The sequence below is a fragment of the Parasteatoda tepidariorum genome, chromosome 4, assembly GCF_043381705.1.
Source record: "Parasteatoda tepidariorum isolate YZ-2023 chromosome 4, CAS_Ptep_4.0, whole genome shotgun sequence".
Lineage (NCBI taxonomy): Eukaryota > Metazoa > Arthropoda > Arachnida > Araneae > Theridiidae > Parasteatoda > Parasteatoda tepidariorum.
In genome coordinates, this window is record NC_092207.1 from 60,314,825 (window position 1) to 60,340,370 (window position 25,546).

Consider the following 25,546-nt stretch of genomic DNA (forward strand, 5'->3'; position numbering starts at 1 on the left):
CAACAAGGGTTATTAAATATACTGTTATAAATTACAGTTAAAGATATCTGTTAAATGATTTAGAACTTAATGATCAGCTTCATGCACAATGTAAAGATATCTGTTAAATGATTTAGAACTTAATGATCAGCTTCATGCACAATGAGTTACAAACAAAAATAATATTTAATATATCCTTCAGTTTGGTAAGCGAAAATATTAAATAACGATTGTGAACTCGTCAAATTTACTTGAACAATACAATGTTACAAATGATATTTTAAAAATTAATTACTTAGAAAATTACTTCTGTTCACCAATAGATCTAAATAGGTAAGCGAACAGGTGACTTAGCCCACTAGTGATTGAAAAAAAAGATTTACACATGTGTTGTATCAAAAAGCAATTGAAATAAAAATAAATTGAACATTTGTGAGTTTTTATTATGGTATTTCAAATAAAAATGGAAAAAGCTTGAAATACTTATTTAAGAAAATGAACACAGCTCAAAAAGCCTTTTTTAAGAAAATAGTAAAAAGAATGGCTGCTGTAAGATAACAAATCAGTAAACAGTCGATTTCAATATATTTAATAACAATTATAATGTTTTACCTGTTTACTGCTTCACTCTAAGTCCATAAATGATGACACACAGTTTTATCAATATTTTTCCTTCCCTTTATCCCAAAATGTCCTTTTTCACCATACTCCACTGTTGTTAATCAATGTTACGTAAACATATACTAGCAACTCAGAAAGAGACCACTATGTTATCGATCATATTTCATATTACATTTTTGAACTATTTTTTAATAGCATTTGTGACAATTATGTCCTTATATTTGTTTTATTAAGCCTTGCAATCCTATAATGAAGAGAGATATGTATCCAAAATAGGATGGAGAGCCAAAAAGTGTCTTGTGAGGCAGGACAGTTCCAAACATTCACACAAAATGCAGTTTTAGTATAGATGTGTCGATAGAGTCAGTAGCCTAAAACATATTAGTCCAAGGGAAGCATGATGTAGAAATTGCCTTCATTAAAGAAGAAATAGATTTGTTATTACCTTGGGTCCACCAAAGGGAAACCTACTGTTCCCCATAATAAATTATGTGTGTATTTATTTTGACGAATTTTTTTTTTGGACTAAAGATTATAATTTAAAACACTGTTAATTCAATTTATTTGCATCATAACTATTTTTATTTATAATTATATTATGATAAAAGAATTCATTTTTTCATAGATCCACAGGAGTACATTATTGGATACAGTTCTGAACCTGAATCTAATAAAAAAGGTATAATACACCTTAGACTTAGTTTATTTTATATATTTAAACTTCCTAATTTTATATATTTAAACTTCCTAATTATATTAAAATATAAATTTTATTTTTAGATAAAATTATGAGAAAGAAATCATCCACTCTTGACAACCGTTCCAGTAACAATAATGATTCCAAGTTCAACAACAATAAGTAAGCATTATATCTTAAAAATTAAAACTTTTTAGATATATTGATAGTTGTAAGTATGTGTATGTTATTTAATAGGGACTTTAATATTTATTTCCAATGAAATTAAATTAATGATTTGTTAAAATGTTTTTCCGGTTGTGCATTTCTGAAATAGTTTTCTCATCATTAAACTTTGAAATATTTTGCAATAAAAAATCTTCCTGTCTTATACTGTATTGAAAGGAATATTTTGTGTATGATGAATTTTTAATTTTTGAATATAGATGAACTTAAAACATGTCATAATTGTAATCTTTAAAATTACAGCAAATGTTCGTGATTAATATACTTTTTTTAAGATCTTTGATATTATTAATTCTATTATTTTAATTTATATAAATAAATATTTGTGACATTTTAATATACTATAACTATAAGCTTATATTAATATTTCTTAATTTTTCTTTTTTGAAGAAACTCTCTTAATATGTATTTAACATGGTGTGTAGCATTTTTGAAAAGTGCTTATTTTCATTTTTTAAAAGCCTTTAAAGGTGCTTTTTTCATTGGGGTATTTTAAAAAGGCCTTAATTCCAAAATTAAGATTTTTTTCTTTACCATGTCGATTTTCACCACATATTGTGGCAAAAGCAAGGTTTTCATATTGTTCTATTCAACGCTTTCACGATTCCTTCAACCACAATCTATTTCGCAGACCGTTGATCCTAAGCACATGAAAGCAGTAATCATTTTAGATGTTTTATGAAATGTTTGTGAGTCTGCATGTGCGTTGGATGAGCTGGGTTCGTTGAGATTCTAGCACTCTCGTGTGCAACTCTGCTGTATTTTGTAAGATATTCTCAATTTCATACTTTATTTTCCACCCTCTGATACTGAACCGAAAAATCTTTCCATCGTTTTATGGTGGCTAATATAATCAATAAAAAAGTTCTTTGTCAGAAACTAGTTATTTTATCATAATCATGTAAAGTCTTTGAAAATTGTGTCGAATTTTGTTAGCATATATATAGCGCTTGAAAGTATTTTTTGAGTGCTTAAAAGGTGCTTATTTTTTGTTGAAATATTTGACTATGCACCCTGTTTAATCGTATCTAATATGAAGGACTACATTATGGGCAGTACCTGAACATAAAAATAAACAATTATATATGTTTTTGTTTTTTCGAAAATAAAAATAATTGAAAATTTTGAATTGCACATATAAGTTTTAGACACTCAAAATCTAAATCAATGTAGTTTTTACTGCCTTTTTTGTGATTATCCTTAGAAATTTCCAAAGTTTTAAAACTCAACATTTTTGTCAACTCTCAATATTCTATATATTTTCTCATAATTGCAATGAATTGAATTTCAAATTCTAGTAATCACTTTTAAAGCTCTTTATTTGTGTGCATTTTATTGTTAATCTAAGTGACTTTTAGTTTGTGTTTTTGGCAGTTATTGTCGAATTTCCATGTGTTTTTCAAAATCATGATGCTTTTATTTCAATATTATAAATTAATTCCCATTAATTAGCATTTATATTCCTTAATGAAATATTTATTTTTATTTTCATTCATAAACATACAGTTAATTTATTTCAATATTTACTTTTCTGTTACATGATGTGGTACGAAAACGGTAACTTTTTCCCAACCTTTATATTTTTTTTCCTGTAAATCTATTTTTTAATTAAAGAGATTGATTTTTTTTTTAGGAATATCAGTTTGGTATTCTTAAGGACTTGAATGAATATTTAAAAGAATTCAATGCAAATATATTACTAAGTTAACTGATAAAAGGAATTGTGCCTAAAATACCAATGTTTATATTGTATATATTCATTCAGAAAGGTTGTGCACCCCTAGACTACATTTTAAACAAAAAAATAATTGATTACTTTAAATTTACTGTTCACTAAATACATTTTGCATTGTAATGTGTTCCCTTATATATATTATAATATAGCAACACACTCATTTTATTTTAGTTTTGGGTATGGTTATCCACCCTCTGCTAAATCGTCTATAGAAACATACAATGTGCGTCCTAGATTAATAGAGGACTATGAACCAGGACATTCTTCTGTTACGGATGATGAAATTACTTATGTGAGTTATAAAATATCATTATTAACTTAGTACCCATGTTTGAGTAATCATTCATTTGTTAAAATTTTTTTACCAGTAAGGTAACTGTTATTTTATGTTTCATAAAATATTTTTTATTCTGAAAGGCATAAAGAGATTTTTATTTTGAAAAGTATATATAAATATTTTTATGTTATCGTTAAGTAGAACAACACATAATTTGATATAATATTTAATAGGCATTCAATAAACACCTTCCAATAAATCGACCTCTAGTTTTTAAAGGGAGAAATCACATTCATAGTTTTCATTTAACTAATATAATATAATAGCTAAAATCTTTATTTATTTATTTTGATCTTTACTGTGATATTACAGTAAACTACATGGAACGGAGTAGAGTGACACCCACAATTAAGAAATGCTAAGAAAATATCACCCATGACTTTTAAAGCAATTCTTAATTTGTAGGTTTGGTGCTGTTTTCTAACAATGTTTTGTCAGTACATGTCTTTAACAATAATTTAAAGAAACGAATTGTAGAGCAACAAATATTGCAAAACTGCTAAAGATGAAAAGATGATCATACTTAAGATACTTTTTATATTCCAAACTGACACATTTCATACGCTAATTTCAGAAGGATCATAATTGTTTGGTTAATACTTTTTATGATATTTTATGCACTATAATGTGCGCCAATTTCGGTAAATTCTGTGTATATAACTTTTTAAGTAAAGGTAATTTTTTCTATAATTTGTGATAACCAGTATAGTGGATCTTGTATTAACAAAATAGGATGGGTACAGAATCAAAATATTAAGAAACAGGATTTCACTCATATAAAATATTGTGAAACAAAATATCCTGTTAAGAAAATATTTGATGCGTCTTCCATTGCAATTTGCCAAAGTTCATCCTGATAACAGAGCATGGATGATCAGAAATTTATTGAAAAAATTAAGGATCAAATTTTATTGTAAGAAAGGAGCATAATTAAAATTTTAAAAAGTTTAGATACAATTTTGTTTCCTAAATTTAACCCAAAGAAAGGCATAAAGGAACCCTCTAAAAATTAAATGCTTAGTTTATTGCATTTTCTGAAGTTCAGTGCAATGAGCTTTGATTAAACGAGAACAAAGATTTAACAAAGAAAACGGAAATACTTGGTTTGTACCAATTTTTAAGTCTATTGGAGTATTGCTACCTTTTAACAAGCAAATCCCGCTTTTAGCGAGCATTGTTTTTGTGATTCAGATTTTTTTTTCTTTAAATTCCTCATCTCCAACTCAGCTAATCGCTTTTTTAAAAAATTCCTTTTTGATATTTTTTGAATTGAGGAATTTTTTTATTTTTAATATTGATGATGTTTCTTGGGCTTATCGAAAGAACAATTTCATAACTCATGACTTAAAGCAAATTAACTATCTTTTGCACTGAACGTGAATAAAAAATAAATTAAGTAAATCCTTTATTTCTTATTTTAATAGTATGTATGAAGTCATAATTATTTTTACTCATACTCAAACCAATTTTTTTACAAGCAATTGGTTGTAAGGAGCAAATATTGTGGTTCCTTTACTTGTTCGAAACGAGTCCAGTTATTTATTTATTGTTGAATTACAATCTGAAATATATTAATTATGAATACTTTTATTTGTGTATTTATGTTTAGGGTTCTAAAAGATACCTGCCACCCATGAATGTTCCTAAACCTTCCTAGTAAGTAGCAATAAATTAATATATTTAAAGGAAACACTACAACATTGCAGAATGTTTTGTAATCCTTTTAATTCAACTCTTTTTCAGTGAGTTCAAAAATGGTTATGAACAAGATAATCACTATACAAAAAAGTTAGTGCAACCAGATCCGCCTTCCGCCAATCAGCAAAAAAAGTGGTACAATGAAATCCAACATGGAGGGGAAGTTCCCCAGTGCGGCTTAGGGAAACCTGCTCCAGAAAAGATCCAAGGTATATAAACCTTCTTACTATACAGTGAAATTTGTCAAGTTGACCTCTTTTGTGTCTCTGATTCTACCCTATATTCTTTTTGTTAAGCTGCTCTTCACTGAAAAGCTTTCACATGACTGCATGCAGAGTATTCCCTGTTGAAGTCCTGTATTGTATTCATGTTTCTTTTGTTCCATTTTAGTTTTAATTCTCTAGTCTGTTTTATAAAGCATTGTGATACAACACACATCACCCAACCATAGCCAAGCACATATCCCCATTTTTTTAAGGCACTGGGCAGATTATCACGTAATTTTGACCCCGGTCGGATGACCTGAACTGGAATCCTTCTCTCCAAACTTCCACAAGCAACGAAAGGACTTTCAGCCACAACAAATTTAATGTGCATCTTGCTGCATATACACGAAGGTTGTTTGGTCGACTGCTAGGTTCAATCTCACTACCCCCAGCTCTCCAGCCAGTAGTGTGAGCGCTTCCTTAGCCAACTGTGCCATCAGAGCGTTACACAACACAGTATTGAAATAAATCTATATATCACCAATCATATCATTAATAATCATAGCATTCTATATGATTTACATGTTAAAAAAAATTTCAGGATATTTTTAATGTTGTGTATTAGAATTTCACTAAGTTCATGGAAAAGTATCAGAAATCAAGCTAAACCCCCGTTTTTAGTTGACCATGTGAGGAACTTTAATGGTTTTTTGTAGCCAAAAGTTTTGTAAAAGCATGTAACAAAAAATTAAATATTAAAATGAATACAGAATTGTTTTCTAATCACGTGTTCTATAATTGTATTTATTGCAGACATGATATTTTAAAAATAATATTATGATAAATTAGATATGCTTTACTAACAGCATGGGCATTGTTCTTTTTAACTAATGAGTTAAATTTATGTAATAAATTGTAATTCATTCTGGTAATTAGTCTCGTTTCTAATTTGTGATATTTGCCATTTGATTTTTTTAAGCAGTGTTAAAAAATTTAATATCATTCATCTATATTTTTATTGGTGATATATATAAGAATAATATAATACATAAAAGGATTTTAAAAAACCAAACCTCTTCTTCCTCTGTAAGAGTTGGCCTTCGAAGTAACAAGCTAGAAATTAACATTTTCTAGTTTCGTCTTGTTAAAAGCTTTTTTAGATTATATACATAATTAAAAAAAATTCTCAATTTATTGAAACTTGGATCAAAAGTTTTGTATTTTAGTTTTTTTACTTACTCATTATTTAATTTTTAGAACCATCCATTGGACCTTTACCACACCCACCTTTAAACTACAATGGCCCAACTGTACCAACTCAAGGTAAATATATTAAACTTATGTATTTGTCTGGGTTTATACTAGAAAGTTTTTTTTCCTTTTCTCTTTGCATAAATCTTAATTTTTTAATTTTTTTTTAAAAAAAACAATCTAGGTACAAGACCTTTGACCTTACCATCTGAATATGCTATTGTGAATGAAAATGGACTTTGCCAAGTAGGATATTTTTTGAGTGACTGCATGAATTTGTTATAGTTTGATAAATTTATAAATTATATTATTGGTAGTAGTAGAAACTTAAATTTTGCTTATTTTTAAATCATAGGTTTTAAGTTCAATTACTTACATAACTTATTACTTACTTACATTGAACTTACATAACTTATTTATAATATTTTACAATTTAATGTTGGTATTTTATAATTCATATATTTAAAACATTATTTTTAATCACATTTTTAATCTTTGATGTCTTTTTAGAATTAGCAAGTTGAAAAATAACCTCAAGTTCTCTGTTTTTAAAACAACTTTCTTGTAATTTGCCTCTAACAGTTAACGGTTTAAATGCCTTTCCGAATACTACATTCATATTTATACAAATTATTCATTTATTTCTATTATTATAAATGCATTTTATTTCTTATACAAATTATATTTATATGTTGCATTTATTTAGAAATTAATAAAATACAATAAATGTCTTTATGATATATATGTTTTATGATATATATATCATAAAACATAGTTAATTTTATACTTTTTTAGCAACAGAATGGTGCATACGAAATCCAAATGAGACAAGTAATTCACTCGGAACTGCATCAAAGATTATCCCCATCGTAAGTTTACCTTTCATTTGTACTATTGCTTTACTTCTCTTAAAACAAATAGATCTTATTCGTATTTTTAAAGATGAAAATTTTAATTATTATTTTGTATTTTACTGCGCTTTGTAAATGTTATCTTTGCTTGAAAATTAATTTTGTTATCTTTGTATTGGAATAAATAGCACAGAAAAGTTTTGTTATTAGCTCAAATAATAGAGGCTAAAGATGTAGAGCAACTAATTTTAAGGAAAGACCATATTCGCCATACCATATACCATAACCAGACACAAAATTAAGAAAAATTTTACCCCATCAATCAAGTTACAGTTGAATATTATCCTCTTACTTAATATTTTTGGTCTTTAACTATCAAAAAATATTTTCTTAGATTTCCATGATGCTTTCTTTTAGAACTGTGTTCAACATAGTTTTTGGTTTCTAAACTTAAAATTCCTTAATCTATTTGAAAATAAAGACTTAAACAAACGTACTTCCTTCTCCTGTGACTTTCCACATGCTAATGGTGTAAGCATGTGAAGTGTTGCCATAGGTAGAGAGTTCAGCTCTACACCACCTGTAGTCCATTTCAATCTCCAATTTTTAATAGGAAATTTTGAAAATGTAGATTTTTTTATTGAAATTAAAATATTAATTTGTAATCTTTTTTTTTTAAGGTTATTATAAATTTCCTCTTTTTGAAAATTACCTTAAGTTGATCAAACTATTGAACTTGATTGTATATGTCTGTATACAGCTTTGCTTATTATTTAATTTAAACTGTAACATCTTCAACTTTTATTGTTGTAACATCTTCAACTTTTGTTGTTGTAACATCACAACTTATGCTAAGCTGGTAGCGTTTCCAGCAATCCAGGAAGTGCTACCAGCTTAACAAAATAAACAACTTCAAACAGGGTTTATATAGAGGTAGTTGTTCAACCTTGTTCAAATGAATTGTAAAACCTTATAAATCTTCCTTTTTAGCTTTTAGTTCTTATAAAATAATACTAGTTTTAAATTTAATTTTAAAACTAATTTTTTTACATTTTTTTTATGCTGTGCAAAAATGCAAATTGGTGAATCTCACTTTTAAATTTATCTTCATATTTGCAATCCTTCAAATAAAAGAGGTTTTTGATGAATTTTAAAAAAGTATTTCAAATTATAAAATTTCTACCTAAGGTTACTGTTTAAAAAATATTTCTCAGATTCTGAGTACTTTAGTTTGATTTTATCAATACTGCCTATTAAACTGTTTTGTATTGTTACCATGTTTTTTTTTCTTTCCATAGATCCAGTCAATTGTCGTCTCCTACACGTTCAATTTTAAAATCACCTTGTAGATCACCTGATTTGAAAATACCTGCTCGAGCTCTCTTTGATTTCAGGCCAGAATCACCCAAGTATGTATTTTTTCAATGATATATTTATTTTGACTTCGTAAGAGAAGAAACCTTTCATGTCAAATTCTCTTTCGTCTATATCAGTAATATTTAGAGAAAGATAAGTGAACCATGAAGTTTCAAATAGTAAAAAAAAAACTAAAAATAAATTATGGCAAGATTACCTCTAGAGAAAGTTTTTGTACAATAATTTTTTTGCATTTTGATATTTTGGAAACATTTTTTTTCAGCATTTGAACAGCTCTGACAAGTTTCATTAAAGATTTCAAGCAGTTGTTACATTCCAGTTATTAAAATTATATCCCTTTTTATGTCACATTTCAACTTTTTCTTTTTTTATACAGAGCAAAATATTTAAACTTTTTTAATAAAATAAAGCATGAGAAAGAATAAACTAATAAATCCTTTTTTATTATCAAAAATTGCAGTGGCTCAAGTGGTAAAGACATTCCTAATGAAAATTTAAGTACCCACTAGAGAATGTAGCACTACAGAAATAGAAAGGTAAAAAAATTCAGTAAAAACTGCTAAGAAAGATTAAAGTAATTTTATATTGTAATTTAAATCAACCTGTGAGTTTTCTTAGTAGGACTTAGTTCAATAAAAAATTTTGCTAAATTCATATGGCGTTTTTTTTTTTTTTTTTAATGTGTTGCTATAAATAATCAATTAGATATCACTTTTTTTTTACAGAGAAGTTTCCCTGAAAAAAGGGGATAATGTTCTAATATTACGACAGTTGGATAAAAATTGGTATGAAGGGGAAAAGCAAGGAATTGTTGGAATATTTCCTATCAGCTATATTGAGGTAATGATTAATCAAAACATTTCTGTAAATAGTTGCATACCTGCCAACTTTTACGCAGTTGGCGTAAAATTTTATTTCTATATTTAAAGTGGTAGTAAAATGTATGCTTTCTATATATTCTTTGCATTTATAAACTAAATTTATTATCTTTTTGACAACCACTAATTTTTAAAAATTTAAGCATATATATTGATATGCAATATTGTCATGATACTCGACATTAGCATTTTCAAATTTCAACATATATACTTCCTAAACTTGTAATTCAAATCCTGTTTTACTACCACTGCGAAAAATCTTTCTCGAAAGGATTATTAGTTGGCAGGTATGTAGTTGGAAATTATTTTTTTAATGTTCACATATTTATAGTTGACTAGTATAAATTTATTTAGTCTATATTTAAAATTATAATAAAATGTGAACAGCTGCATACTGAACTGCAAAGAAATCTCCTAGTGTGGTCCACTTGAAAGTATTTTTTTAAGAATTATAGCACTGAAATAGTGTTTTTGAATGCATAAAATTTTATTTGAATTGTTACATAGTTATTTTCCTAGAATGCTTGCACTGATTTGTTTCTCATCAATTTTTTTACTCCAAGAACAAAAGAACAAGAAGTTTATCCTTATTATATAATTTGGATGCAATATATATATATATATANTAAGTAGCACTATATATATTTTTACATATTTCACACATTCAGATAATTGCTTATTGTACATGTCTATCAATGATGTTCTAATATTGCTGCTGTGCTTTACTAAATTTTAGCTCTTGCATTTATTTATTTTTCATTTTTGCTCTTTATTATTATTTGCTGTTGTTTATTTGAACAAATAAAAACTTTTACTGCACAAAAGATACAATTAAAAAATTTTTTTTAATTAAATGTTCTTAAACTGATTGACTAACTGAAATTGTCTTAAACTCTTAACTGATTCTACATTGCGTTCACATTTAGAAAAAAAAACAAAAAATGTTTCCTCTTCTAAAGAAGCACCTTCATTCATGTTAATGGGTGGGAAAAATATCTTGCACTAGGCTATGTAACAAAGCATATTCTGTATGTAACCAATTTTGAGCTTGCAGCAAAATGATGCAGTGATACAAATCAATTTATTAAAATATAATTCTAGGAATTTAAATCTCACAACTATTAAAGCTTCAGATATCTAAAAAAAATTTAACTTACCTATTTTTAAAACACCAACTGTAAAGACTTAGAACTGAAGTTGTGTAATGAAAAGTTTTACAACAAATAGGAATAGATCGTGACTGGTCTAAACTGAAGTATAATTGGGGGAAGGGGAAACTGCACTCTAAATGTTCAAAACATTGAACAATGTAACTTTTAATAGCATTTGCTTATAGTTTTCCTATTAATAATGATCCCCTAACTTTTAATAGCATTTGCTTATAGTTTTCCTATTAATAATGATCCCCTAATTTCATTGTGTAATGTTCTTTTTATTTTAAGGTTGTACCACCAGAACATGCATCTCTTCCTCAATCTTCATTTGAGGGAATGGGTAAAGTTCTCTATGATTTTACTGCCCACACTTCTATTGAACTTTCTGTGAAAAAGGTAAGGCTTTAATAGTCTTAATCTCAGAAAAAAAAATTTGAATTTTTTTTCTTCCCGGTGACAATGTTAAGAACAAAATTAAAATTACGCATGAAATGAAAATAGTATGTTATATCACAATGGATGAACGAATTAAGTTTAAAGATCAGATCACGAAGTGACTGTAAAATTCAGTTAGGTCGTTTTTATTTCCTGTTGACAAATGGTAGAAACTGAAGAAATGTTTTTTTTAGAATCGTAATCTGTTTCATTCATTCAAACAAAGCCAATAAAAGTACATGAATTTAAAATTTATGTAATTAACAAAATAAATAAATGTGACATTTGAAACATTTATTTTGAAACTTCTATGATGTTTAAGACTTTTTTTTATTTTGAATTTAACTATAAAAATCAACTTGATATAGCCTCAATTAATTTTTCTTACATTATGTTCATTTTAAATAAAGTTTCTCTTAAAAATGTGTATGAAAAATTTATTACAATTTTTTTAAATATAGCCTATATTAGCTTGTTTGATATTAATATAATTCGAAATTGCTAATTTTTCATCTACTTTTGTTTTAATTTATAATGGAAAGGTCATTGTAATTGAGGAGCATACTAAAGAACTTAGACTGTATAATGAATTTGCCTTTAAACCTGATGCAATACATTTCTGTTTGAACATGAATGGTGTTCATACTAATTTGCCCTCTAAAAACAGCTTTTTTATTTAAATTTATTAGCATGACATGATAACTTTGTTGAGAAGAGTAGACTCCAACTGGTATGAAGCCAAATTGCAAAACAGAAAAGGAATTGTACCTGCTTCTTATTTACAAGTCCTGCAAGAGCCACTTGAAAAAAGTAATTTATGTCTTAATAACCTGTGTATGTGATATGCAACTAATTTTATGATATTTGTTAAAACTTATGAATTCTTTGCCCAACAACTAACAGGGCTGAAATTGGATTAAGTAGCACTTTTTTTTTTACAAATATTTTTTCACAATTTTCCTAGGTTAAAAAGGCTCATATATTTTCAAAATGGTCCTGAAATTGGGAAATCGTTGAAAAATTGTAACATCAGGGTTGCCACAGACTACTAAAATGCAACTATTTGCTATTATTTTCGGCCTTAGGAGACTATGGCGACTTTTTTTGCCTGAAAAGGCAAAAAAAAGCAACTATTTTCAGGAATAGGCGACTATTGGGAGACTTTTTTACTCTTAGCGAAGTTTTTTCGCAAAAATGAACATTACTTTTCAGTCCCCTCCCTAACACGTACTTATAGCCGCCTACCATGTGCGTAGTGCAGTTAAAACAAATCATTTTTTTAAAAATTAAATAAAGAGTTTAGTAATGTTTTGACGCTCTTTAATAATTTAACATTAGTACTTAAAGTATTTATTTTTTTTAATTTGTATTAAAATTCTTTCAATACTTGTTTGTTTTATAATTTTTTAGATAGTCAGTATCATTTTTAAACAAACAAATCTTTAGTCGATTTTATTTTCAAAAAAGAAAATAATAAAGAAAAAATATTTTTACATTTATTAAGTACAGAATTGGACCATTAGTCATTACTACTTTTTATTATTTTAAATATAACAGAGGATCCAATGATGTTTCAAAAGCATGATTTTTTTTCAACAAATAATTTTAAAAAAAAATTTTTTTTCTAAAGTGAACATTTCTTTGGTTTGTTTTCTACTTTTGTTTTTTTTTTCTTTTAATTTTTAATGCAAGCATGTAAAATATTTTGTTATAGTGCTATTTTTAAACTAATAAATCATTTTCAATTTAAGAATGAAATAAAATTTGGGTTTGCTTTTACTTTGACTTCTTTATTATTTTAATTGAAAATATTAAGCATTGATATTGATGTCATAGTGGAATATGTTTAGAATTAGTATTTTCTTTTGTAATAGATTTATTTCGTTTTATTTATTTTTGATTGAGTTAAAGATTTGTCATAGGTAATTTTTGAACATATGCTAAATTGCGATACATCGCTATATTGCGATGTATCACGTTTTAAAATTTCTGACGTCACAAAATCCTAATCATAGTATATGACAAAAAAGCTATAATTTTAGTTATTTGGCTACTATTTTTGTTAAATTTTTGACCCTGTTCAAGCAACTATTTTAGTAGTTTTAGGCAACTATTTTCCTTCTTGAGGTTACTAAAAGCAACTATTTTTGTTCCTTTTTTGCTGTGGCAACCCTGTAACATGCCTAAAAGTTGTATTTTAAAACTAATTATACAAAGCCTATACTGCTGAAAAATCAATGTAAGTGCTTCACGATAGATTTCGAGAAAAGTGACTTGACAGTTTTTTTCTTCTAACACTGTCAACGTTAAAATATAATTTCGGATCCAATCTTGCATTATTAGATTTATGATGTACAAAGTCATAAAAAGAAACAGAATTTAATTTTATTATTTCTATCTCACTGAAATTATGTCTCAATTTTTTTATGGTTCATACTGTTATTTGATTTTTAAAATTAATTATCCTTATTGTTTTTTAGGAACACCTTTGTCTTCTCCCAATTCGCTAATTAGTTCATCAGGGTAAGTTTTCTGACTACTTTTTCAATCTTTATTCTGATTTTAGTGATCACTTTTGTCGTTATTTTTAGATTCTTCATTGTGTCTAATATCCAGTGCTTTTTTTTTTAAATTAAGATTAATAATCTTAATATTGACAATACTTGAATTGTACTATCTTAATATTGAAAATGGTTGAATTGTACAACTAGGGCATGCACCATAGTCAAATAACAACCCGAATTCTCCAGCTTAGTTTTATTATGCTTATGAAATAAAACTATTAGCATATGATGCTATTAATTAGAAAATTTTGTGGAACATAATATTCTTTATCTCTTTCGTTATTTTTTTGTAAATGTTTTTTTTTTTCTAGTGCCAAATTTAATTTATCTATTTTATTAAACTAATATTCATTCCTTATCATAAGCAGGATTGACATGATTTTGAAAATGTTTTAAATTTGCCGCTAAAGTCACAATAATGTCGATGTTTTATGCTGCTAATAAAATTTTCAATAAAAAGGAAATATATGGGTGAAAAAAATATATCGGGAATAATTTTGTAATTCTCAAATTGAAACTACATTTACAAATTTCACTAAATGTTCTTGATTTTCTTATAGAATCCATTACCTTTGCCTACTAAATTATATGATTTGAATTAAACATATGTAAAATAATAAAAGCTTATAATGAGAATAATGATTAAAAAAAATGATCACATAAATTCTAATTTTGTTGATGTTAGAGAATTCTCTCTTTACAACATAGAATGCACTTATAAGTATAATTTCTAATCATTTTTAGACCATAAAATTTTTTCTACTTTCTAATATATTGATTTATTTCTGTTTTTAAATATTTATTAAATCAATGTAACAGGTTAAACTTAAAAGAGTTGCAAAGATTTAATGTGTGGTTTTAAATATTATTTTAATTCTTTAGTGTTTAATATCTAGTATTTTTCTCCTCATAAAAACTCATGTGCTGACACTATTTAACATTTTGCCACCTTTTAAAACAATGATTAATAAAGGTCATACAGTGCACACAAAAAGGCGAGCATCTTAATAACTTTTTATCTAATGATCAAGTTTTCACATAATAAAACATAACACTTGAATGATCAAAAATCGCCATTTTCATAGACAGTCTAAAGAGGCATTTTTAGTTTAGACCAGTTATGTGTCTAAACTCAAATAAACATGCTACACTATCATTTAGTAAAGATATAGTAAAGACTCCATGAATAAAATTTTTTATCTTTTTTATTTGGTTAACAACTTATGTGGTCTGATTAAACAAAACATTATATCCTTTTCATCAAATGTGTTAATTGTTTGGTATTCCTGTTCCTATATTTTCATTGTTTGGATAATTGAGTTTCCAGTTTATGCAGAAAATAATTTTAAACAAAATAAAATAAAATAAAACACTCTTTTTCAATTGATGAAACTTGAAATTTATGACAGTGATGCAATGTAATTAATCTTTTTATACAATTTCTGTATCATTCAATAACCACATTTACTGTAAACCATTTTTTTTTCAATCTGGACATGTATTCCATGTATGAATTCTTTCCCTAACAATAAATTTTCTTTTTAAGAGTGTTCTCACACCTGCATCAGTTGGTTTCATTGTTTAGCTGATTTTTCTTAATGAAACATACCGAGCGCAGAACATAGTTGCAGGATAAATTCAAAAAACACGAACAATCTGCAATCAAGCTCCTTCTTCCCGCTTTCTTCTTTCTATAAAATTAATGTAGTATCTAAAACTATATTTTAATACTAGAAAAATGTGTCACAGTAAATCCGTGAAACAAATTAATTTTTCCATAATATTTCAAAATTCCTTAGAGGCTGTCATCATAGGTATAAGTTTCAATATTTATGCTCCTATGAGATAACAACTTGTATAGTTATATTTATGAAAAGTTCAAAAATTAAACTGCTTTTAATTTTTTTTCTTTGTGAATTACTGAACCTTTAATTCTGAAAAGCAAACACACAAGCCCTGTCTTTCTAGTGTTAATCTTAAAGGTTTGGGAGTCTAGCCTTAAAAAAGCTAATTAATAAGGGTAGACGCTGTTCTTATCAAGATAAAAAATTATTAAGGTGTTCTCTTTTTTTTTGCACTTTACACTATGTTTTAATTAGTTGAAATTGAATCTGAGCAGTAAACAATTCTGCAATTTTGCTACAAATACTTTTCTTTTCTTATCTTTTTTTGTTATATAATTCTTTCGATCTTTCATATGCTCAGATTGGAGGACATTCCAAGTGCATTCTCCTTGTACTTAGAAGGCCAGACTCCATTTTGAGAAAGATTTCTTTGAAGTGTACCTATTGTATTTCTAGAAAAGTAGTTTAAATTTGTATTCATTCCATTGTTTCAGAAGCAGACCTACTTCAAGAGAAGGAATCTTAAAAACAGTCACTCCATCTTCATCACAAATTTCTCCCATCCATTCAACTTCTGCTGTTGTAAGTTTCTCTCTTAATCTTTTTGTTGTGAAACTATAAAGATATTTTGTTGCTTAAGATTTTACCAATTTGGATTTCATGTGTAAAACATAAAATAATTTATGAATTTCAATTTAAATTCATAAAAAAAATTTATAAATTATTTTTTTTTAGTATCTTAAATCTAAACTTTTCATTTTTAAAAAGGAAATATTAAAATACATTTTAATAAAAACTGATATAATTAAATGAACTATATTAAAAAACTAGCTATATATGATATAAAAGGTACTGGCTAATCTTTATATGAACCTAATTTACTATAGTTTGTGTCAAAACATTTCTTATGCAATATTTAAAAAAAAATAAGCAAATGAAATTTTATAAAAATTTCATAGGTAACTAATGGAAGAAGCAACATGCAAAGTAGAGGGAAGAAAAGCAGCAATCTGATTGAACCTGTTATGTAAGTAACTAAATAATTTTGTTAGCAAATAGTGCCTCTTAAATGTACAAAACATAAAGTAGATACAGATTGTGCTTGCTCAAAACTTTATTTTTGAATAGAACAGTTTTATTACAATTTGTTTTCCTTAGGAATAATATTTTACCTTTCTTTTATATCAAGTTTGTTGAGCATATCGACCTGTGTCAATTGTTGAAAAAAGTTCTCAGAATGGTAGGTTCCTTTTTTTGGGTTACAAAATCAGACATAAAAACATACTTTCTCTGAATTGACACACTTTTTTTACGATGGATTCACAATTCTGATTGATATGGGGTTGCCGCAATCTGGGAGAATGGTCTCCATAGTTTGGGCCGGAGAGTGGTCCAAAGTTTGGACCACTTAATGATAAATTTATTCTTTGCCTATTTTGTCCCACCTTAAGATCTTTTTAAGTGAATTGAAAAGTGCTTGCACGTAACTATAAAACTCGTTTATCCACCATGAAAAATATAACTTTAAATAAATATTTATCATTATTTTATTTAATAATGGTCGAAACAATTGTGAATTATATGGTATAAATTTTTTTACCTCATTTTAAAGAATGTAATTTTACATGGCAAAATACAAAATTTGAGCAAAATCGATTGAATAGTTTCTGAGAAATCGAATTTTAAAGAAACCTTATTTTAGAAATTAAATTTCTCATGAACTACCCATTTTGCTCAAATTTTGTATTTTCAGATAGAAAATTACGTTCTTTAAATTGATGCAAAATTTTTTTAATTCGCTTGAATAGTTCTTGAGATATAGCGAAATACACGAGAAAGAAAATTAACATTAAGGGGTCCAAGCTATGAGAACTATATTTTACAGATTGCGGCTACCCCCTATATTTTGGGGGTCAGAAAACCAAATTCTTTGTTCAAGGCATGTTTATTCAGAAAAAAATACGTTTTTTTTTTTATCTGATTTTGTAACTTAAATAGCGTCTCTACTAGTTAATTAGCATATTTGAGGTCACCCCCTCAAACTTTTAAGATTGAGTCTTAAAACCTGGAAATCCAATAATTTTAGATCAAAAGTTATTCTGAGTGGTCGGTTTTTTTATTTATTTTGTGAACTGTACAATGGACCTAATGCACGTTACATAAATCATCCTCTTGAACTTTCCAGTTTCATCTGGGCTTATAAAGGCTGTTTTTAGCTTTGCTTTTTCAGTTAGGGGTGTTTGTAGATAATTGTGGACCAAGTCTTAAGTTGTAAAATAACTGCAGTCATGTAATTGCGCCGATGAATCATCAATTGTAGATAATGGAAACTTATCTTTTATAGTTTGACTGTTTAGATGTCTGTTCTCATTAGTTTTCTTCTTCACTAGTATGACAGGACTTGCATAAGATGATCTTGTTTTGGACACAATTTCTTTAATAGCTGTTGCATCAGGAGCATTCTTTTTTTTTATGATTTCATACTAATGAGCTTTGACCTTTCAACTTCTCTAATATCCATTTCCATTAAGTTAGTGCAACTTAGCTCTGAAATGTTCATTGCGAAACAATATCTATACTCATTCAATAGTTGAAACAATTCTTGCTTCTGTTCAGCTCCAGTATTTAAGTCAATCTTCATGTCGCACAATTTAATGAGAGCTTTTTCTTTAAAATTATTACAGCTAAATGAACTTGAGATCTTTTCTTTAACTTCTACAACTGAGCACAATTCAACCACTTCCGCTCTTCCAACACATTATACCTCTTTAAAGTCTGAAATTTTTGGGTCCGATATTTGCCAAAGGAATGAATGTTTTTCCATTTTTTTCTTGCAGTAACCAACCAATTAGCCCATTTTCAATATCCTCTGCTTGATTGAATTCAATTGCTTCAAGAACTTTAAGGCAGATTCAATCTACTTTTTCTTCAATTAATAAATTCTTAAAGGGTTCTTCCTTCTGATATTCGATATGAAATCTTTTCCCAATTCTGGCAAAAGTAATGTATGGTTGATCAAGCTAGTTCATCCCATAAGAAGATCAGAACACTTACTCCTTTTACTCATTGTTTTTTACACTATTGACTTCAATTTTTCTGATAGTGGTCATTGAAGGTCCCTTTTGATTTCCAAAACCATATAATTCATTGACAGCAGGTTGAAGCTTCTGAGCAACTGACATCTTAAGAAAATAACAAGAACTGCCAGTATCTATTAAAGCCTGTACTTCGTAAGTTTTGCCGGACTGTGTCATGGTCAGGGAGCTGACCTCTTCTCAGAAAAGTCCTGGGTTCAAATCCCAGTCAAGGCATGAATGTTCTTTCATTCTCCGTACTAAATCAAGGTTTGCCCACCTAATATGGTGTGTAATTGGGTGGGCATTGAAATAATATTTTTGTCAATTATTTTATCCGTTTCATAGTTGTTTTTTTTTGGTATTGCATGTTAAGTCCTGAATTATTTTAAATAACTTTCTTCAGTAGTTTTGTGTACTCATAATATAACGACCTTGAGTCATTATACTGAGTGTCTACTGTATATAATTTATGAATTAGAAATAAGAATATTCCACCTTATAGGTATAGAGCCATCTATAGTTACTCACCGCAAAACACAGATGAGCTGGAACTTGCAGAAGGTGACACTGTTTATGTAGTTGAAATGTGTGATGACGGATGGTATGTGGGGACATCCGTACGCACAGGAATATTTGGAATATTTCCAGGAAATTATGTCGAAAAAGTGTAGCAAGTTAGTTCATTTTTATTACAATTACTTGTTTCCTTTAGTATTCATAATTATATGCTGGAAGATTTCTTTGGCATTCTATCTTTTAATGAAAAAATAAATGTAGATGCAATTTTTTTTATTGAACAGATTTCTATCCTATAAAGTTTCAGAATTCTCCAACATTTAATGTGTCTAACTCAAAAATGTTTTAAAAAACCTAACAATTATTGGTTATTTTTTTTAATGGGGTTACCCTCACTGAAAAGATCATTGCTAACCTAGATGTTTTTAGAGCTTGAGTCTGTTTGTGTAATAAGGAAAGAATCTCCACAAACAACTTTACAATCTGCAATTTACTATAGTAGATCATTTCCCATGAGACAATTGATTGGGAACACTAGACAAGCAAACAAAAAAATTTTAATATTTGTAACAAATTGCTGTTAACTAGTGTGAAGAAGACTAGTGTGGAATTCCAAAGACCTTATGCAAAGGTTTTTACTGGTTATGATTCCGTTTTACCAGCTATGGTATCATTTGCACTTCTTTAGTTTTTGCAGACATTTTTATTCAGTCAACAACACACCATATAAAAAGCTTCACAATTTTCATCAAATGTGATATCCGTTCAACTTTTTACATAATTTTAAAGAAGGCACTTTTTATACGGCCAAATACAAAATGTGAGCAAAATTGGTGGAATAGTTACTAAGAAATCAAATTTTAAAAAAGTTGTATATTTATAAATACAATTTCTCAGAAACTATTAGACCGATTTTGCTCAAATTTAGCATTTTGCAATTAAAAATTGCATTCTTTAAAATGGTATAAAAAGTTGCATAACTTACCTTGGAATTATCTTTGTATAAACGGATTATAACCGTATGCAAAAATAAATTTCAATTCGCTTAAACAGTTCTTGAGATATTGCGAAATACGCAAAAAGTAAAGACAGAGTCTACAATTAAAATATGTCAATATGACGCTAGATATGAATATATTTGAGCAAAACTAAAGTCCAGATCAGTTAAACCACATTTCTCTGAAAAATCATACTTTAAGCGTGTATATAGTATGTGTAGGAGGCTTAACACAGTAAACCAAAGAATCTTCTCATTGAAACAAAAGTTATTAAGCTGTGCACTCCTGAATTTGAATAGCCACCACTTATATGTTGTTGTTTTTTTAACCTAATTTTATACCTGCTAATATGATTTTCTTTCTATTTCAGATGTTTACCTCAGATGCCTGTACTTTTTAATGCTTTGCAGTGCCTTAATGACTAGTATTTATACTACCTGTATGTTACTAATTACTGATATGTATATAGTGTATAATGACTTTGTTGGTTACCAAAATGTTGTGTTTGTAGTTTTTATATTGATGCACACTTATAGAATTTTAATTTATAAATAAACTATTCACTACTATAATTTCTTTTTAGAACAATGTAGAGCAGGTAATCTTGCAAAAATAGCTTCCTTAAATCAGATCTGAATTATCAAAGCTTCAATAAACTCAATCTTCATGTTTGAAACCAGTACACCAAATACTAAATTTAAAATAACACTTTTTTGTCAGTCATACAAGTTCTTCATACTTTTGAAAAATATAGTTATTGGCAGAAGCTTATCTAGGGGAAACAATGCCTGTGACAAATCTTGAATCTGCATAATCAAAAATTTGCACAAAAACCATAACAATTATAATTTTAATAATCTTGCATTTATGAGTAGATTAGAAATACAAAGTAATTACAAAATACTTATGTTATTCGCAGTTAAATGAGATGAAACAAAAGTAAAGACAACTTAACTAATTTAATGAAACGCAGTTTCAGTAAATTAGTTAGCTGTTCAGTTTTAAAGTTTTCAAACATGATATAGTTAGAAAAATGTTGCTCTGAAAAGGATAACAACACAATTTAGAAATAAATATCACTCATTATTAGAAATTAAACTAAAGGAAGCTGTTATTTGAAAAGATAATAACTTTTTTTTTGCTAACATAACAGCAAAATTAAAAAAGCTTCTGACAACGCGTGCTGATCACGTAAAATAATATTCTCGCAATATTATAAATTAATTAAAGAGCTCAATACAAATAATTACAACTGATTATGACAAAAAATAAAAATATAACAATTAAATTCCCTATTTCTGTTAATTTGTTGTTCATTAAAAAAAAAAAAAAACATCTGATAAGAGAAAAAAAACATTAATTGCCATATTTATATTGTACACTCCTTCCATTAAAAAAAAAAACCTTCGCTTATGGTTCCATGGCTTAACCTTAAATATGCTAGTTAATCAGTGAAATTAGACAAAAATGTTATGATTAGAAAATGTGAAGTCTTAAAATAACATTGTTTTACATTTTCATATAAATAATTTATTATTTACTAGCCGCCTAAGGCGTCCAGCTGTCCTCCACGCTAAAGGTTTTCACAAATAAGGTTTTTTAAAACATAGCAGGAAATCTAGATTAGTGGACAATTAAAGTGTTCCTGTCCTGCAAGTTTGTCTTCATATCCTTGGGCCCTAGCACTGCTAATTGAGACACGAACCTCTTCTAATCTTCTTTGACGTTCCTCAGGTGTTTCTCGGGTTCTAGCACTGCTAGTGGAGACACGATCCTCTTCAAATCTTCTTTGACGTTCCTCAGGTGTTTCTCGAGCCCTAGCTATGCTAGTTGAGACACGATCCTCTTCTAATCTTCTTGGGCTCTAGAATTGCTTGTCGAAATTCGGTCATGTTCCATCCTTCTTTGACGTTCCACAGCCGTTTCTTGGGTAAACTATATTTGAGGGTGCCCCTTGATTCTCGCCAAGTTGTGATCGCGGTCGATCGCCAAGCTGGGCGATGTTGAAACCCAATCGTGATTCTGATGGTATAGATTTTAGCGTTATTTTTAAATGTTCAACGGTATATGTAATTTCAGAGATCCGTCAGTTCTACGTTGGATACCGGCTGGTTAGTTTACTTTTGAATCTGGTCAATAAGATCGAAGGTATGTGAGCAGTCATAAAAAGGGATTTAAGAAAAAAATTTCACCGCTAGTCCGGTATTGCAGACGCTATTTTTGATTCGTATTTCGTCGTATTTATGTGACGATGGTGAAGGTCCTACGAACCATATTTGGCCCTATACTCGATAACGACAACTGGAGGAGAAGATATAATTTTGAAATATATAGAATCTTTGATGGCGATGATATCATTAAATCTATTAAATTAAGTAGAATGAGATGGGCCGGGCATGTAGTGAGAATGAGCCCAGAACGAACAGCATTGAGAGTCTCTAATGCAACCCCCTCCAATAAAAGGCCAAGAGGAAGGCCCAAAAAGAGCTGGAAGGACTGTGTGGATGAGGATTTTGCCATCCTAAAAGTAAAGAACTGGAAAACAATTGCTGGGAGAAGGGCAGAATGGGAAAAGCTTCTGAGGAAGGCCCAGGCTCACAAAGGGCTGTCGTGCCAATGCTGATGATATGTGACGATGGAGGTACACAGATTCTATTCATGATAAATTTAAACAGTATCTAACTGTTATTAGATTTCCATTAACTGAATTAAAGATGCATAAAACGGTCAACAATTGGATAACTGATTGTTGATTTTGTCATCTAGCTGCAAAAAATTTCATATCCTTGCTGACATTAGGGCTGAATTCAGCTAAATTTTCGCAATTACGATAGCTCAATTAAGCCAATCAGAAGCCCGTATTTTTGTAAACATATCGCATTTTGCGATATGTAAAAATACAGGCTTTTGATTGACCAAATTTTTCCAACGTATTGCACAAATTTAGCTGAATTCCGTCCTAGAAAGCCATGGGTTTACGAATTATAAATTGTTGGTGTTCATACGATAGATTAATGACAAAACTAACATAACACTGTACTGATATTTTGTTTAAAAAAAGTTCATTAAAGAAGGAAACGAAAATAAACTTACTATTTGAGTTGGGGCCCCTGCCTTAGTCAGACTCTGTGTGCAATGCAGTCTATAAACACGGCGTCAACTTCTGAAGATCTTCAGACATGCAATTTTATTCTGAAGGGTAAACGATTCCCTTGGATACAGAGAAGCTTTATTAAACCCCATTTGTAATGCATTTTAATCAGCACTGTCCATCTCTGTCGAAATCAAAATCAGAGCTTCCAAATAAAGAATAATCTAAAATGTCAATTTCTATTTTTCAACACTTCTATGTTTTAAAAATGGAGAACTATTTTGTTTTTTTTTGTTCTAACTAAAGCGAAGTATGTTAACAGAGCGCGGTTTTAATAGGCTTCATTGTAACTTGTAAGGTAAAACTGATAACTAACTAGTAAACTGATTCTCAAGGTTAAAATTATATTTCATAACTAAGAACAATTTTTTTTTTCTATTTGTCTTTTGATATTTTTTTAATTAATTTTTATTACAGCAGCATTTTTTAAAGAGCGTTTCTAATGAAAGTTATTCTTTTTCCTAAAACTACTGCAATGTGGAAAAGTTAATTTAAGATATTTAGCGTTAAATCTTTCGTTTAAAAATTAAGAACGATTATTGTTTCGGTTTCTATGTAGCTTTTTCGAAAACTTTAATGTTTTTTTAGTAGTTTTTATTACTTTATTTTGAAAATGCGCTACTTAAAAAACTGTATATGCGAAAAAGTGTTAAGCTTTAAATTTTTCTTTCAAAAATTAAGAGAATTTTTATTTTTTTTTGTTTAACTTTTGTGCATAAGCTTCAGTTTTTATGACAACACTGTATTTTTGAAAGCGTTTTTGATAGATGTTGTTATAATGTTTTATAGATATTTTTTTTTTCCGAAAAATATTAATGTTAGCATTAAAGTTTTGTTTTAAGAATTAAGAGGATATTTTTTTTTTTTTTAACTTCACAACTTTATTTGTTACATCCCTAGTCAAACCTACACTTAGCAATTAGTTCTTACGCGATTTTTTTTTTTTTTTTTTTTTTTTAAATTAAGATATCGCAATTTTTATTTACGCGTTTTAATATATNTTTTTGTTTTAAATTAAGATATCGCAATTTTTATTTACGCGTTTTAATATATAAAATAAAAAATCGCAATTTTAATATAAACATTGATTTTCGTATTTACTTGATTTAAAAGTTATACATCGCAATTCGTATTCACATGATTTAAATATCACGATTCAAATTCACGTGATTTAAAAATCAAACGGATTGATTTGTATTCGCGCGATTTAAAAACCATACATCGCTATTCATATTCCGCCGATTTAAAAATTTAATATTATGATTCGTATATCAGGATTCGTAGTTGTCCTAATATTATTGTTAAAAATATATTGTCCTGATTTTAGCTTGTTATCCTATCATCCACGATTTTTTTTTTGGTGATAACTAGCCTATTTTCGAGCTCAACAGTTCGACTTAAAAATTGTCAGATTTAATCAAGATATTTATTGTGTACAATAAATATCTTGATATATTCCTGAAAAGTCAGATGTGCTACTTTTTTTAAGAATATTTTTTTTTTTCAAGATTAAGTCAAATCGCCCATTAAGACTGGTTACACTTGTCAATTCAATTAAAATACTAGAATTTCAGCAAAAAGTAGCAAATATTTCTAATTAATATAACAATTTAAGAAAAATATGCAAGTAGTTTGCATATGATGCAATTATATTCTTCCTCCACTGCACTGCAATTTTCGTGGGCTCAGCATATTAGACACGTGTCAAGGAAGGGCCTCCTTTAGAGGTGGCCCTGGTAGCCAATCCGTATTGTTTGTATGAATCTTCAATAAAAGTTTAATAAACTGAACAAATAAATGTTAAAAACAGAAGAACATAAGAGAGTTGTTGGACACCGTGAATTAATCAATAACAACATGCTAATCTGATATAGTCATCTTAAAATGTAATTCATACTTTGCCCAGTAGAAAACAACTAATTTCGACGGAATTGAGGTACTCTGTCTCACCT

At 28.2% G+C, this 25,546-nt stretch overlaps 1 protein-coding gene across 2 annotated transcripts in view; it reads left to right on the top strand.

The window, feature by feature from the left end:
- The window catches only part of LOC107436706 (uncharacterized), a 43,024-nt gene extending 22,009 nt beyond the window's left edge, over positions 1-21,015 (top strand). For both annotated transcript variants that reach the window (XM_016048505.4, XM_016048506.4), the window contains 17 exons: positions 1,226-1,279; positions 1,381-1,459; positions 3,429-3,549; positions 5,204-5,250; positions 5,338-5,501; positions 6,756-6,821; positions 6,934-6,995; positions 7,545-7,618; positions 8,899-9,009; positions 9,703-9,817; positions 11,298-11,405; positions 12,134-12,254; positions 13,925-13,967; positions 16,347-16,434; positions 16,812-16,879; positions 19,432-19,603; positions 20,814-21,015. In XM_016048505.4, the coding sequence (XP_015903991.2) occupies positions 1,226-1,279; positions 1,381-1,459; positions 3,429-3,549; positions 5,204-5,250; positions 5,338-5,501; positions 6,756-6,821; positions 6,934-6,995; positions 7,545-7,618; positions 8,899-9,009; positions 9,703-9,817; positions 11,298-11,405; positions 12,134-12,254; positions 13,925-13,967; positions 16,347-16,434; positions 16,812-16,879; positions 19,432-19,600 (1,490 nt within the window). In that variant the 3' untranslated portion in view covers positions 19,601-19,603; positions 20,814-21,015. The remainder of the gene's footprint in view (positions 1-1,225; positions 1,280-1,380; positions 1,460-3,428; positions 3,550-5,203; positions 5,251-5,337; positions 5,502-6,755; positions 6,822-6,933; positions 6,996-7,544; positions 7,619-8,898; positions 9,010-9,702; positions 9,818-11,297; positions 11,406-12,133; positions 12,255-13,924; positions 13,968-16,346; positions 16,435-16,811; positions 16,880-19,431; positions 19,604-20,813) is intronic.
- The last annotated feature ends 4,531 nt before the right edge of the window (positions 21,016-25,546 follow it).